Below are 17557 nucleotides of genomic sequence, written 5' to 3' on the forward strand. Positions count from 1 at the left end.
TCTATGAAACTTTAAAGGGGTTATCCAGGAATTGATATTGATAACCTATCCACACGATAGGTCACCATTATCGCAACAAGAGGAGTCTGAGTCCCTGCCGATCAGCTATTTCAGGGAGCTGCCATGCTCGCCGGAGCTCCTGGCAGCTTTCCAAGCACAGAGCCGTACATTGTATAGTGGCAGTGCAGCCCAGCCCCATTGACTTGAATGGGGCTGAGCTGCAACCAGGCCATGTGACCAATGTACAGTGACATCACATGGCCTAGGAAGAGGCCGGGGCTCTCACAGATAGTGATGGACGAACATCTGCTGGGACGGTTCGCGAACGCGATCAAATGTTCGCGAACCGCAAGTTTGCGGCGGGTCCCATTTATTTTAATGGCAGGCGAACCTGAAAAACCTTCAGCTCATATTTGCAGCCAAGAAATAATTACTAGAAGTGCACAAATCGTCCCACAACATGGACAGTGATATACAGTACCAGATGTATTATTCGAATTTGCGATCTCCATTCATTATTTTTTTAAATGCGAAATATCGGCAATATAATTTTCGCATGCGCACACCAGTTATAATTATTTTTCCAATACCGTTTGTCACTGTGTAGCTGAGGGAACGCAGAAAAACCGCAAACAAATGCTGCAGTACCCAAATGCGCTATATAGAAAGTATATTATTGGTATATAACACCCCTGCTTCTATCAGTTTTTTGGGGGGCGACTGGTATATCACACCAGTTATAATTATTTTTTGTAATTGCGTTTGTCCCTCTGTATAGCTGTAGTATCGCTGCAGAACCGCTCACCACCACTGCTGCACAATACAAATCCACTATAATATGCTTTCTATGTTAGAAAGTATATTATAAGTATATTGCACCCCTCTGTACTGCACACCTATCGATAGCACACCTATACCAGTCCTTAAAAGGACTTTTGTGGCCCTATTAGCTAGCGATTTGTGTCCCTAACAGTCTGTCCCTGCTCCACACAGCAACCTCGCCCTACACTGGCAAAACACTGAATGTAAGATAGCGGCCAGATCAGGTCTATATATAAGGTAGGGGGTATGTCCATGTGCTGAAACTTTTCATTTGGCTGTCCTGTACCACCTGATGGATGTGTCATGGGTCAAAGTTCTTCACAATGTAAAAGAATATGGCGGGCGTGAATATCGCCATATGTTCGGAGAATCGGGAACAAGCAAAGTTCGCCGCGAACCGCAAGGCCATCACTACTCAGAGTGCTGACCTCTTCTAACAGCTGTTCGGATGGGGTCCAGGGTGTCGGACCCCCACCGATCTGATATTGATGAACTATGTAGACTAGAGGATAGGTATTTAATATAAATTCCTGGATAACCCCCCTTTAACCATTTAAAAGGCCCCTGCATTAAATGAACTAAACAGTGGTTAAAAAGTGTTACCACCCATTTTGTGAGGAAATGCAAACTGCCCATGACTTTACGGTGATGCTTCCTGACCAAATCTGTGTAGAAGGTACTGACAAATAGTCTAGCTTCTACAGGCAATACAATGGCTGCCTATAGCAGGGAGTCATGTTAAAGAGGAATAACACTGGCATAAAACCAGAAAACATCTTAAAGGATTTCCCATATAATTTTTTTTTTTATTAGGCAGGGAACATTGTAAAATAGAAAAAATGTCCCTTTATAAAGTCCCCACTGCTTCGATCCTTGCAGCGTCATGTGTCGTACACATGACTCTGCAACCAATCACTGGCCTCAGCAGTGATGTACCATTCGTGAATATATGACCACTGGGGCCAGAGACTGACTGCAGTGCTCAGATGAACTATGACTGTGATGTCATCACTACAAGCCCAGAAGGACATTTTAAAGGGAGTCTGTCATCTATTTTATTCATATAGAAATGCTCAAATCAATTCAAATACAGATCACAAATGGTACCTTTTATTGCTTTCTCTGCTGTCCAAAAGAAAACTGTGAAGCCATATGCAAACGAAATTGCAAGTTCCTGGGTCTCCAGGCGTTACTTGGTGAGAAGTTATCCTGTCTGGCTGTAAGTCGGCCTAGTATCCTCCTGACCTCACTGACATCCCTCGCCGACACATGCGCAGTCCCTTCATTGATGTCGCAGCCCACATTTTGTATTGTATGGCACATGTCTGGGCCCGGCGGTGATGTGCACAGAAGCAGAATTTCGGTAGCAGAGGATAGTGACATCAGGAGGATACTAGGCAGGCCTATAGCCAGACAGGGGAGGAGATATCAATGAGTAATGCCTGGTTAAAGTCTTGGGGACCCGGGCACTTGCAGCAATAGACAACGCCCCTGGGCATTTGCAAGCTCATTGGCATATGGCTTCAAAGTTAATTTTTTAACCATCAGACAAAACAATAAAAGGTACCATTTGTGATTGCAGCCGTTTTACAAGAGTTTTTAGATGACTGAATAATAAAGTTCTAGAACTTTTAGTTTGTGATTTTTTTTCTCACTCTTCTCAATATCTGTTTGCTGTTGGTGAATGGAACCATTCTTGTTTTCACTCAAACGATGAAAATCCATTGTGACCTTACATTTCTCATAGTTCCAGGGAATCATCATTACTAAACACAGCAGTAGTGAACTAATAGTTTGCTACAATACACCAATGAGTTCAGGCTGTTTAGCTAGAGCTAAGTGCACATCTTTGCTTAGATTCCGGTATTCTGTTTCGGCAGAATACTGGAACAGCCGCATCCAGCATCTGCCGGTACCCAATGAATCCCATTCGCCACAACGGGGTTCATCGGGTGTCCCCTGTGAATAATAGCCTTTTGCCAGACAAAATTGGGAAATGGTGGACGTCTGCCCTCACTGCTCAATCATATAGTGGGAACGATACAATGATAACTAAATATATAAATACCGTATATACATTTAGTTCCTGCCCACTGATCAGACTGCCCAGCGCTGTCAGTGAGCTCTTCGCCTGTACTCCCGACACGCTCCAATGAACCAGCCGCATGGAGCGATAAGCACTTGCTACTGGTAATGCAGGCTTCTCTCTAGGCGGTGGTTTAATTACACAGCGTGGCAGGAGTACCAGAGCAGAGCTCACTGACAGTGATGGCAGACGCCCAGCACCTCGCAGCCCATCTTCCTAGTCAGTGCAGCGCTCTGCTGTTAGGAAGATGGATGTCCCTCAGACTACTTTTTACATCTGTGCTTTGGATTCTGGTTTTGAGATCAGGCATAGGATCTAAAAAACGGAACAAAACGGACCAGGATGCATCCGTTCTGTTTGGATGGGGTTGTATTAAATAGACAATGAACAAACAGGATCCGTCAGTAAAAACAATGTAAGTCAATGGGTGACAGATCCTTTTTTTTTTTTTTTTAGGATCTCAAAAAAAACGGATCTGGCACCAGTGACTTACATTGTTTTTAGTGCTGGATCTGGTTTGTTCCATTTCGTAGACCGGACACAAAACTGCAGCTTTCTTCCTGATCTGATTTGTACCCACTGACAATGCATGGGGACAAAACGGAAGAGTTTTGCTCCGGTTTTGAGATTCTCTTCCTGATCTCAAAACCGGAGTACAAAGCGCAGATGTGAAAGTAGCCTTAGCTCTCTGAAAAAGATCACTGCTAAGGGACATTTCAGCTTTCTACTATAAATAAACGTTTTGCCTAAATAAAGTACAGTATATTAGAAAAATTCTCCCTGTCCCTACACATTACCCCAAAAATAAATGACAGTTACGCTTTAATGATTGGCTGGATGAGAGGTAAGTCACCCTGGAATGTGTAAGTTTGAAGGGGTAGGCCAACCTTTACCAATTTTTTCCTAAATGCATGCAGCGTCCCTAGCAGCTGTACAGAGGCATTTCTCTCACTTCATCGCTGGCTACAAGGCACCCGGCTGCCACTGGCCCATGTAAACAATGGCGAGCCGTGCCTGTCCTTTAGAATCAAGCTGGCGGCAGTCACGTGATTTAGGCCTCATGCACACAACCTTATGTATTTTGCGATCTGCAAAATACAGATAACGTCCATGTTGTACATTTTTGGCGGACCCATTGACTTCCAGTATAAATGTTCTATCTTTTTGCGGAACAAATTATATGGATAGTACACGGATCATCCATGTGCTTTCCGCAGTCGTATGTCTGTTCCGTAAAAAGATGCAGAAATGCAAAATGTGAACCACAGACCGATTAAGGTCAATGTGTCCGCAAAAAAATGCTAATGGCACACAGACCGCTTCTGTATTTTGGATAAAATGGCTAGGGTTGTGTGCATTACATTACCTCTTTCCTGGCTATATCCTCTTCTGCACAGTCGCTGGACTGGTTCGGCTGCTGTCCTGCACAGAAGAGGATGCAGCCAAGCACAGCCAGCAAACTGTCAGTAGATCAGCAGGGGGGCCTTCTAACCAGCAAGGAAGTGGGAAGAGAAATACTTCTATACTGCTGTAACAGCTGCTACTTAATACACTTTAAGAGCATTTAGGAAAAATGGTAAGAATTGACCAAACGCTTTAAAGAATTACATCCCTTACAATTAGTTCAGACCCCAGACTAGCACTCTGTAAATAATTCTGACCCCAGACTAAGCCCTACAAATACACTACACTGATGCTGGCCAGCGCCAGGACATGTTGTTTCCTGGGCCCTCAGCAGTACTTCCAGTGCATGTATGGCAGTAAGGCTATGGGGTCCCCGGTCCATTTTCAGAAAGTCGTGCACCAGTTCAGTACTCTTGTTCTAGACAGAGCATGGTTGCTGGTCCCCGGTGGTGGAATTAGTATTTCAATTTCTTTGGCTTCACACACAGTAATATTTACTATAGTAGGTCAACTACCAATATAAAACATAAAAACAAGCAGCACAATGAAATATTTGGCGATTTTATAAAATAGATCATTGATAATTCACTACAGGTTTTAATCTGTGTTTCCAATCTGTTCACTCTTGAGGGTTCTCTTTGTAATATACCAGATAACAATGCGAACCTTTCACGCACATTAAATATTGAAATCCCTAAATGTAGATCCATCATGATAAGGATATTCTTCACGTTCGTCTATAGCAGCTTTGTCACACTGACTTGAGACATACATGGCTACTTAGGTTTTCGGTTTGTATACGTTTTTCTTCACATTTGCTCATCACTATGTTAAAGGAACTGAATCCTACCTCCTCTTAAGTTTGTAACTACTGTGACTTCATGGGGGACTGACTGAAAGCTTTTAATACATTTTTTACACTATGCTTCAGTATAGCCTGAACAACTGAATCTAAAAGCATCGTCTTGTCTTTGGAAAATGACTTCCAGGATTCTTGGGGATCACTTTTTTAGGTTGATCAAGATTCTTGCAGTCTTTAAGTTCTTTGCTTGGATCTACGGACATCTAATAATAAAACAGTCGCCCTCTGTTGGCAGTGTGTCTAACAAGTACTGCCCTCTAGTGGTGAAAAAATGTTTACCTCCAACTCTCTAAAACGGTTGACAAAGCTCACATGCCTGACAGGACATCTACCCAAGCAGAGCAGCTAGCACTCCGTGCCAAGGTCTTCAGGAAACAGTAGGCATTTTACATTTCTATGTCCTCAGCGGCTGAAGGTGCTCCTAGGTAGGGTCATATTATACGATATAACACCCCAGTGTCTTGTCTACCGCCAAGGTCTTAAAGATACATCTACAGTAATCTACATTTAGTTTCCCATGTCGTTTATGGTGCTTATAGAGCTGATCGCAGTCTCTGATTCTCGGGCTCGGTTTCTGCTCCGACTTCTAATATGTGCTTATAGCTTGTGAAGACTTTTAGTCTGAATCAGTCTCCAGATCAGAAGATTCTTGTTGTTGTAGCATCCTTTGTGCAGCTTCATCTAAAGGCTCCAGCCTTCCATCAGATGTTACTCCCATGGGTTGGATGATTTGCTCTCTGTACACAAATAAACACATTTGATTAAATATCAATGACTCCAAACTGTTGTCAAAGACAAAGAAATATTAAAGTGGTCTTTCGACCACTTCTGGGACCTCCCCTACTAGGAGAACAGGGGTCCATCAAATGATACACCAAGAGAGGCATCTAATACAGGGGGAGACTGAATGGAGACGTAACCCAGCACGTCCATTACCTCTTGCCATTAAAGTCTATGGGAAAAGGTCTGTAAATACCATGGGGGAGATTTATCAAACTATCCAAAGGAGCTGTGAAAAATGGAATCTGATTGGTGGCTATGGGCAACTAAGCCAGTTCTACTTTACACCAGTTTGATAACTCTCCCCCCATGTACTGTGCTGTGTGTGCAAGATGTGGGGACATAAGGGGATGACGTTGCCACTACCCTGAAACATCACCCATGGGGCAGATGTTTGAAGAATGTAAGAGCCAGCCTACATGGACTTCAAAGTGGCCCTTAGCACAAGGCAGGAGAATGGAATACTTTTAAATATACTCAGGGTCCATTCACACGCCCGCAAAATGGGTCCGGATCCATTCCGCAATGTTGTGGAATGGATACGGACGGACCCATTCATTTGCAGACATGGACAAGAAAAGGCATTTCTATTTAAAGTGCCGACCATGTGCGGACCGCAAAACACTTGCAGAAGTGTGAATGGACACTTAAAAGGGTATTCTGGCTAGAAGAAGTTATTCCCTGTCCGCTGGATAGGGGAAATAATATGCAGAGAGGTATCTACACTGGACAGGAGATAACTGCTTGTTTAGTGAGAGTCCGCAAACAAGGAGTTCCAATATCATAACAATGGGGGACCCGTGTCACCTGATTGAATGGAGCGGTGTGCCCCACCGCTCCATTCACCTCTATGGGACAGCCAGAGATAGCCACGTACATTGCTCAGCTATCTACAGCAGTCCCGTAGAACTGTATGGAGTGGTGATGTGCATGTGCAACCAGTGCTCCATTCAAACAGGAGACATGGGTGTCCTGTTCTCAAAACCAGTGGAGGTTCCAGCTGTCATCATTCTAAGGCTACTTTCACACCTGCGTTCGGGTGTCCGCTCGTGCGCTCCGTTTGAAGGGGCTCACGAGCGGCCCCGAACGCATCCGTCTGGCCCCAATGCATTCTCAGTGGAGGCGGATCCACTGAGAATGCATCCGCCTGCCAGCGCTCAGCCTCCGCTCCGCTTAGTGAGCGGACACCTGAACGCTGCTTGCAGCGTTCGGGTGTCCGCCTGGCCGTGCGGAGGCGAGCGGATCCGTCCAGACTTACAATGTAAGTCAATGGGGACGGATCCGCTTGAAGATGACACCATATGGCTCAATCTTCAAGCGGATCCGTCCCCCATTGACTTACAATGTAAAGTCTGAACGGATCCGCTCAGGCTACTTTCATACTTAGAAAATTTTCTAAGTTTTAATGCAGACGGATCCGTTCTGAACGGATGCGAACGTCTGCATTATCGGAGCGGATCCGTCTGATGAAACATCAGATGGATCCGCTCCGAACGCTAGTGTGAAAGTAGCCTAAGGGTCCATTCACACGTGTGTATGCGTTTTGCAGATCCGCAAAACACGGACACCGGCAATGTGCGTTCCGCAATTTGTGGACTGCACATCGCCGGAGCTATAATAGAAAATGTTCTATTTATTTGGGGAACAGAATTGCGGACCCGGAAATGCGGATCCGGACAGCACATAGTGTGGCCCCATAGAAATGAATGTGTCAGCAATTCCGTTCAGCAAAATGCGGAACAGAATTGCGGACGTGTGAATGGACCCTTACGGTTATACTCTGTCCAGTGGATAACTAGTTGTAACTGGAATACTCCTTTAGGCCTTAAGTAATATGTTCTCTTGGGTCAACCAAGTACCATTATGGGAAAAGGCAAGGAAGACGTCTTCATATAGAGATAATGGAGGGGATTTATCAAAACTGGTGTAAAGGAAAACTGGCTTTGTTGCCCATAGCAACCCATCAGATTCCACCTTTCATTTTTCAGAGCTCCTGGTTGCCATCGGCAACTAAGCCAGTTTTCCTTTACACCAGTTTTGATAACTTCCCCCATAATCTTTCATTTCATATTCCTTAATGCAGCTAGGATAGGCCCACCTTGCACATGACACGGACCTGTATACGCTGTTACCATTTTAATTGAGAGCCGCCTAGCCACTTACCACCAGACTGTGGGTATATGCAACGTGCACGCATGGGACAGACATTGTGACACCTACTGACTCCGCTGTGAAGACATCTGATATTTGCACAGCGGTCCTGTGGCAGGCTGATTAGTCATAAAGATGCTTCATTTGAACCAATATAACTAAGGAGCTACCTAGAAAAAAAAAAAAAAGTACAGCAACCAAAGTGGTCAATTTCTCACCGAGATAACTTGTCAAACATGCTGACCAGTTTCATAGCCTCGTACTCTTTCTGCTCCTCTGTCATCCCGTCCATAGGATTGGGCTGCTTCTCTTCTACACGTCCGGTCACAGGGTTAATGCTGCACAGATACATTAATGGAAGAAAGGAAGTCACCTCAACATCCACCCTGTCATACTCAACAACTGGATCAGCTCCTCAGTTTCAAGATCTCCGCTTGCAGTCATTCAATAGAAAACATCATTGGTCCCACTTCACACGATAGAGGCTGATAAGAGCGTCATTTTGGCCTGCACTGGGCTGGTGTAGGATTTTTTTTTTGTCTTCTGCACTATTCTACATGCGATATACCGCATGGTATAATTTATTTTTAATATAGCAGCCTATGGATGACGGATGCTACTGTATGGCTATGCAGTGGCATACATCTGAGGCATTGGCCCTATACCTCTGATGTACACTACAAACATATGGGGTCATTTATCTAACTGGTGTAAAGTAGAACTGGCTTAGTTGCCCATAGCAACCAATCAGATACCACCTTTCATTTTTGACAGCTCCTTTGGAAAATGAAAGGTGGAATCTGATTGGTTGCTATGGGCAACTAAGCCAGTTCTACTTTAAACCAATTTGATAAATGACCCCAATAGTGCAAAATGACCATTAAAAAGATATATTGCGCATATATGCCATACAGCAGAAAAAAAAGGTACGCTGACATAGTAGCCAAACAGAGGCCAAAAGGACATGCTTTTGGCCTCCCTCAGGTAACTGAGGGCCTATGGATAGATTTGATATTTCCATTACATGACTAGAACAGAATTTTATCCATTGGACGTATATAAAGACAGCTCTTACTGAATAAAAGCAAGCAGAAGTCTTTTAAAACTAGAAGGAATTTATATGGAAAGTCAAGTTATACAAAATCAAAAACTTTATTTGCCTTAGGCTACTTTCACACTTGCGTTCAGGGCGGATCCGTCTGGTATGTGCACAGACGGATCCGCACCTATAATGCAAACGATTGCATCCGTTCAGAACGGATCCGTCTGCATTATATTTCAGAAAAAAAAATACAAGTCTAATTGTTAGTCAGATGGATCCGTCCTGACTTTGCATTGAAAGTCAATGGGGGACGGATCCGTTTGCAATTGCACCATATTGTGTCAACGTCAAACGGATCCGTCCCCATTGACTTACATTGTAAGTCTGGACGGATCCGTTTGGCTCCACACGGCCAGGCGGATACCCAAACGCTGCAAACTGCGTTCGGATGTCCGCCTCCTGAGCAGAATGGAGGCGGAACGGAGCCAAACTGATGCATTCTCAAGGAGTGTCTCCGTCTCCCTGGCTTTGAGCGGCCCAATCGCAGCGAAGTGCGTCACAGCCGGGAGAAAAAAAAAGCTCACCTTCTCCCTGGCTGTGACGCTCTCAGCTGCGAAAGGACCGCGCTACAGCAAGAGAGGAGGAGACACCCCTCGAGAAACTCGGCCGTCTACTTCTCCCTGTACCACTACTGCTAATTAGCTTACAGGGTGGGAAAAGTGAACGGGGCGCACAGCAAGGGAACGGAGAAGCTGAGCTGAAAAACAAAAAGTGCCCTGACATCTAATAAAGCCCTACACTGCCAGGTAATAATATTGGAATGTTAGGACCAGTGAAAGGTCCTCTTAAGTTTCCCTTTAACAACCTGAAATAGCAGGGTGACTGCAAAAATTCTATATAACTGACTGCACAAATTCCTATCCTACAAGCTAGTAGAGGGTCTCAGTACCAAGACCCCACTGCTTACGAGTGCCATGCTTCGTATGCTCTTTGGGACTGAAGACCAACATCAAATAATAAAATTATAAGTTAAGGGAATGGAGGCTGTCTGAATTCTAGCTTGATAACTACGGCGGCCCCTTAGGAAATATTAAAATCAACTACTAAAGCATTTGCTCTTCTCCTTTGATGTTAGCCAGCCTCTTATCCCAAATGCATCATAATCACTTGAGCATATGGTGTTCTACTGATTACAATGGTAAATGAGCGGTACACTTACTTTGGTTTAGCTTCTCTGTATTCCTCTGTATCTGTGTCTTCATCCTCAGAGTATCGCCCTTCTCCGCGTCCGCCTGCCAGCAATCCCCGGGCAGCAAGTAGGCCAGCTGCATTACCATATCCAGTGTATTTCACAAAACGAGATACTGTATGCCAAAAATCAAAAACTATCATGCAACTATCTAACAACGTACAGTAGCAGCCAGCAATAGTGCATAGTAAGTTTTTTCCATAGGCCAGCAATACACTGTATACACAATTATTAGGCAAGTTGTATTTTGAGGATTAATTTTTTTAAACAACTAGAGTGCTGTCGGTCAATCCAAAATGTTAATAAAACTCAAACCAGCCCCCACACAGTATAATTATATACATACACACACAATACTCACAGAGCACATACACATATGGCACCTCCAGATAGAAGATTGTCAAAATAAGAGACTTTGTAAGAAAAAAATAAATAAAAAATCATGGAAAATAATGCACTCAATCTCAGATTTCATCATTAGAGTGAGGGCTTAGTCCATATATAACATACAGGTCATGTCACTTACCAGTAGGAGGAGCTCCCGGCCGGACCTGTCACTTACCAGTAGGAGGAGCTCCCGGCCGGACGCAGAGATCGCAGCTCGCAGGTAAGTATAATGGTTCTACAAATTGCTAAGTAACCATGGCAACCGGGACTGCAGTAGCGTCCTGGTTGCCATGGTTACCGATCGGAGCCCCAGCGATTAAACTGGGACTCCGATCGGTACTCTCCGCTGCCACCAATGATAGGGGGGAGATTTTAATTAGGAGGGGGAGGGAGGGGAGAAGGCCCACTGGCCACCAACGAGTTAACTACAGGGGAGGGAGGGGGGGGGCCCACTGGCCACCAATGAGTTAACTACAGGGGAGGGAGGGGGGCCCACTGGCCACCAACGAGTTAACTACAGGGGAGGGAGGGGGGGGGCCCACTGGCCATCAATGAGTTAACTACAGGGGAGGGGGGGGCCGGCCGCACTGGCCACCAATGTGTTAACTACAGGGAGGGGGGGGGGGCTGCCCCCTGCTGCCTGGCAGCACCTGCCAGGCAGCAGGGGGCAGTCATGTACACAGTTCTTTTAGTATATTCTAACCTGGGAACGCCTCTGTGTTAGAATATACTGTCGGTTCTGAGTTTTCACGAAGTGAAAACTCAGCTCTGAAAAAGCTTTTATGCAGACGGATCTTCGGATCCGTCTGTATAAAAGTAACCTACGGCCACGGATGCCAATCTTGTGTGCATCAGTGTTCTTTCACGGACCCATTGACTTGAATGGGTCCGTGAACCGTTGTCCGTCAAAAAAATAGGACAGGTCGTATTTTTTTGACGGACAGGATACACGGATCACGGTCTCGGCTGCAAAATGGTGCATTTTCCGATTTTTCCACGGACCCATTGAAAGTCAATGGGTCCGCGAAAAAAAACGGAAAACGGCACAACGGCCACGGATGCACACAACGGTCGTGTGCATGAGGCCTTATTCTTTTCTTGGATCCGGGAGCCTATTAAGCACAAATATGAGGGATACGAGGGACACGCAAGACACGGGGCAGAATCGGGGATGTCATGTGAACCGCCTGCGGCAACATAGGCCACGGGTCGGAAGAGTTCTGGAACGGGAGTAAGGTAAGCGTTTAGTTTTTTTTTTAACTGCAGTTAACCCAGGGGCATACTGGGTGCACGATGGAACATTATATACTGGTACTGAGGGGGGCCATCATATATATTATGCATTATATACTGTCACTGGGGGAAGCATTGTATACTGGCACTAGGGGGGAGCATTATATACTGGCACTACAGGGGGGCATATACAGCTCCTTGAAAAAGTATTCATACCCCTTGACCTTTTCCAAAATTTTTCACATTACACCCACAATCTTAAATGTATTATTTTATTGAGATTTTATGTAACAGACCAAAACAAAAGTAGAAAGTATGTGTAAAGTGAAAAGAAAATGATACATTTCAAAGTTTTCAAAATGTTTAAGAAATAAAAGTCTTAAAACGTGAGGCGTGTATTTGTATTCAAACCCCTGTACTCTGATTCCCCTAAATAAAATCCAGTGTGACCAATTGCCTTCAGAAGTCACTTAATTAGTAAATAGAGTCCACCTGTGTGTAATGTATTCTCATGTATAACTACAGCTGTTCTGTGAAGGCCTCAGAGGTTTGTTAGTGAACAAACACACCAGACAGATGGGGAGAAGTGTAAAGCAGGGTTAGGTTATAAAGAAAACATCCCAAGCTCTGAACATCTCACAGAGCACTGTTCAATCCATCATCAGAAAATGAAGGAGTATGGCACAACTGCAAACCTTCCAAGACATGGCCGTCCACCTAAACTGTCAGCCCAGGCAAGCAGAGCACTATTCGAGAAGCAGCCAGAAGGCCCATCACTCTGGAGCAGCCTCTAATAATAAGACAGCGGCCATTTTATTTCTCCTAATGATTGCTTCCTAGACAAAATGAGCCATCATAACTAACGACATGTATTTTTGAATATATTTATAATAAAGTAATATTTAAGTATTTTCATTTTCTTAATTCCCGGAGAACCCCTTTAATGAGAAGATGGATGGAGCTAAATACAGGGCAATCCTGGAGGAAAACCTGGTAGAGGCTGCAGAGGTCTTCAGACTGGGGCACAGGTTCACCTTTCAGCAGGACAACAACCCTAAACATAAAGCCAGAGCTACAATGGAAAGGTACTTTAGATCAAAGCATAGTCATGTGTTAGAATGACCCAGTCAAAGTCCAGACCAAAATCCTACTGAGAATCTGTGGCAAGACTTGAAATTTGCTGTTCACAGACGTTCTCCATTCAATTTGACTGAGCTTCAGCTATTTTGCAAAGAAGAATGGGCAAATATTTCAGTCTCTAGCTGTGCAAAGCTGTTCGAGACATACCCCAAAAGACTTGCAGCTGTAATTACAATGAAAGGTGGTCATACAAAGTACTGATTCAGGGGAGCTGAATACAAGTGCAAGCCACACTTTCCAGATTTTTATTGATTAAAAATGTATATATATATTATAGGCACTACAGTTATAACTACAAGGGGGCATTAGAGCTACAGGGGGGCACTGCAGAAGTGGCATACTACTAGGGGTACTGTAGGGCATTACTGGGCACAATATGTAGGCATTGCTACTAATGGGAGCACGCTAGGGAAGTATTATCACTTATTGAGGGCACTATTACTAATGAGGGAAGTCTGAGAGCGCTATTACTATGGGGGAACTACCTGTATGGCAATGTTTGTTCTGACAGTATAGTGTTTCCGGCATGGGGGAGCACAGCAGGCACAGTATTGGGACTAGCAGAAGAATGGCAGTGACCTGTATAAATTTGGGGGCTGATCTGGGTTCTGTATGAATTTGGGGGCTGGGGGGGGGCGCAATTGGCCTGCTCCGCCTAGGGCACCAAAATAGCTTGTCCCGGCCCTGCATGTGACCATGTCCATGCTGTGGGGACCAGAACATGGAGACACTGGCAGTTTTGTGGGGGACTGGAGCGGCAGGAACCAAGTAAGTATAAATAATCTGTTTAGAGAGATAGGCTTCTGGCACTTGATAACATTTTATTATTCCCAGAGAGAACCCCTTTAATATCTCATGATTTATCTTTCCATAAATTGACATGAAATAAAAAATGAAAAATAAAATGTCACTTTGTTATCACAGTGCCCCTTTTTTACCGTTATGACAAGAACACAACACTTTTCTGTAAAATCCAGATTACCAGGAGGAGGAGTCATCTGCCACTCACCGTTTTCTTTACAAAGGACAAATAGGAACTCTGCTGCACAATGTTTTACATCTGTGTCTACGTGGGTCATCAGGCGGACTAGCTTATTGCGCAGGGTATTTCCAACCTCCGGGCGGTTCTTTACATCTCTCAAAGGTGGTAACACCTGAAAGTCAGACATTCTGGTAAGCACTACAAATTTCTCAGAGCAGGCCCACCTTTGTAAATACTTAATGGGGTTGTTTCCTTTGCTAGAAGGTTTGCCTGGCATGGAGCTAATCATAGGGTGTCCTGCTGGTGGGAGCCCAAGGAATCAGATGTAATTTGTGGGGTGAATTCCCTATCGCACCACCACTGGAAAAATGAAGCACAACACAATCCCCATTAAAATCAATGTATTTCCGGTTAATGCACTGACTTACCAGGTCCTACAGAAAGAAATGCTCATAGGCTGTTAAACAAGGGTCCTCAGGAGTACTCTAAAATCAGGAGCCCGTATTCTTATGGCCAGGCAGGGTGCAAAAGACTCCTTTCTCCTTTAATACTCCTTTCTCCTCCACACACATCACCATTGGCGGGCACTCAATTGCTTCAGCGGTCATGTGACATACCTGCGCATGTTGCCACTGATTGTCCAGAAGGATGTCTAATCTAGCAATGACCAGAAGGGGAGGAGAAGGGAGCTTGGTACTGGAACCAGAATGTCAGGAGCAGGAAAGCTTTTTTTTAATCCATGCACCCTGCTTAGCCAAATGAAAAAAATAAATAAATAAATAAATAAAGGTTCTCGGCCTTGGAGAACCCCTCTAATAGAGAATTTCCTAATAGTGCCTAATATAATGTTATTATTGAAAACCTCTACAATTATCCACAGGATTTCTCAGATGACTAGGGAATGATGTGGAGAGTTACCAGTTACTAGGTGAGCTGTAATTAACAGCTTGGGGTCAGAGATGTAACAGGTTACTGTCTCACCTTAGCTCGGAGAAACTTTCGAGTCTCTCGATGGACACGTGAACTTTCAGTAAGGAGGTTCAAAACAGGAGTCAGCGTCTCTCGTAACTTGTGGCCCTACAGCAACAAAAAGTATCATCATTTTAAAAGTGGTATCATGCAGAATCCACCGAGTATCCACTAGAAGCATCCAAATGAGTTTGGGGTACTGCCAAACATCAGGCAGACCTGACCACAAAAGGAACATTATACTGTTGTGTAGAGAAAGAAAGAAAAGAAAGAAAAGAAAAGAAAAGAAAAGAAAAGAAAAGAAAAGAAAGAAACATTGTTGACCTAGTCCAGGGGTGGGTAAACTGCGGCTCTCCAGCTGTTTGTAAAATTACAACTCCCAGTATGCCCAGTCTGCCTATAGCAGGGCATGATGGGATTTGTAGTTTTACAGCAGCTAGAGAGCCGCAGTTTGCTCATCTCTAACCTAGACAGATGGTTATACACATCATGTCTCCGGGAACCTTCAAAGCCCAAAAAGAAAACAAAATATGTTTCAAAATACTTTTTACTGACCCTGTCCAACCTCCTGTCCAGGAACTGAAGCAGAACCTCCACAGTATCCATATTCATTCCCATGTACTCCACAGAGCCAAGTTCAACCTTAGGAGTCAGCAGAACATCAAGACACATCAGAGGCAGATTGACCAGAAGATTCACCGTGTGTCTGTACAAGAATACAGATGTTATTGACCATGGTTTTAGTTTTATAATAAAATTACATAGAATTATAGAAAAATTCTACCAATACTCCTCGAGAAACCCTGTGAGTCCTGTTTTCCCACTCACTGTTTTAGAGCAAGCTTCTGAGTCCTGCATTCATAGCAAGAGCCTGTGACTACTACTTTCCCTCACCCAGCTATAGAGAAGGCTATAGAGAAGGCCTCAATCTTACAGGAAACATTTGGGTCCTGATGTCCCTTGTTCACTCATAGCAAGAGCCTGCGAGTCCTACTTTCCTCTGCCCACTCACAGAAAGCCTATGAGTTTGATTCCCCTGCCCACTCATAGAAAACCCATGACTCCTACACCCCCCCCCCCCCCCCGACTTAGAGAAAACCTGAAAAGCCTGCTTTATCCACTCTTACTATACACATTCATATATTGATGTATATGTGCAGTCGTAAGGTGGCATATAGGAATGCAATGTGTCAGCAATATTTGTTCCATTTGTTTGCTCATACATCTTATGATATTAATAAATCTCCCTCTATATGTTAATTGTATATAGAATTGCAGCTGGTAGAGATTTGTTTAGATTTTTTATTTTTTTTCATTTTCATACTGCTGACTGCATCCTTTGATCTGTATAGATCAGCTGAAAGCACATTTGTTTGCTATTTTTATACCATTCAGATCAGTAATTTCTAAAATTCTATTTATAATATTCTTCTTTCCATATCACAGATGCCTATAAAAACTGCGTCGCCAGGTAGGGATCTTACCCATGGAATTCCTCTGTCCTGTCTTCTCCGTCACTTTGTCGGAGTAAGCAGTGCCTAAGAATAGCGGCCAGATGGCGGTAGAGAGCTGCATCCTCCTGCGATCATTAGGAGACAAATAAAAATCAATTGAAAGTGTGGAAAAGTGGAGACAAATGTGACAGAACAGTAAGTTGCTACTGGAAACATCTACATCCCTACTAGTAAATGTTAGTAATATCTGTATTATCATTTTTTATCCTGTTCAATAGCCCTTTTTAAATTATCAAACAAGAAAGACGTTAACAAAAATCATATTTGGAATCTGCAGAAGGTTCAATTTTCTGAATAAATTAACTGGTCAGCTAGACGACATCTGTTGACCACAGGAACATAGCAGGAGACATGGTGGCCCATAGGCTACAACTCAGGAGCACTAATGAGTTATATGGAAAAGTCCTGGCTTAACGAGATAACGTGTTTAATAGTCAGATAAAATTATTATTGGAATAATAGAGTCTCTGAGAAGAGACTGTGTATATTGCCCGTCCCAATCGACTAGGGGGTGGCAAAAGGAGACATAGAGCGAGATTTATCATCTCCCTTGCCCCAGAGAAGTGGCTTTAAAAAGTAGCAAGCTGTGCGTTTGCGACTTTTTAAATGCGATTTAGAAAAAGTTGCAAGTGCCTCTTTTTACGCCACTGTCGCCACTTTTCCAAAGGGGGCGGGGCAATGGTGGGAAACAGGCATGGTCAACAGCGGAGAAAAATGTATCTTCATGTACGGAAGATTTATGGTGCAAATGAAGCCAGAAATCTTCGGCAGCTTTGAGTTGCCAAAGATTTCTGTTTAGGCGCACAGACTGCCGAAGGATTCGCCCAATTTGCGATATGGCCTGCACCTCATTATAAACGTGGTGCATCCTCCGACAATGCAGGGGATATCAAGACAGACACAAAAAAATGCCTGTTTTGATTAATCTCCCCATAG

At 44.0% G+C, this 17557-nt stretch overlaps 1 protein-coding gene across 2 annotated transcripts in view; it reads right to left on the reverse strand.

The window, feature by feature from the left end:
• Positions 1-4759: 4759 nt before the first annotated feature.
• The window catches only part of RIC8A (RIC8 guanine nucleotide exchange factor A), a 50599-nt gene continuing 37801 nt past the window's right edge, over positions 4760-17557 (reverse strand). The window contains exons 5-11 of one of the 2 annotated variants that reach the window (XM_040433937.1): positions 16592-16686; positions 15663-15813; positions 15120-15215; positions 14166-14310; positions 10367-10511; positions 8324-8443; positions 4760-5911 (exon numbers count right to left, since the gene is read on the reverse strand). In XM_040433937.1, coding sequence (XP_040289871.1) covers positions 5791-5911; positions 8324-8443; positions 10367-10511; positions 14166-14310; positions 15120-15215; positions 15663-15813; positions 16592-16686 — 873 coding nt within the window. In that variant the 3' untranslated portion in view covers positions 4760-5790. The remainder of the gene's footprint in view (positions 5912-8323; positions 8444-10366; positions 10512-14165; positions 14311-15119; positions 15216-15662; positions 15814-16591; positions 16687-17557) is intronic. The other variant, XM_040433930.1, reaches the window with a different exon arrangement.

This window comes from Bufo bufo, chromosome 1 (assembly GCF_905171765.1).
Source record: "Bufo bufo chromosome 1, aBufBuf1.1, whole genome shotgun sequence".
Taxonomy (NCBI): Eukaryota; Metazoa; Chordata; class Amphibia; order Anura; family Bufonidae; genus Bufo; species Bufo bufo.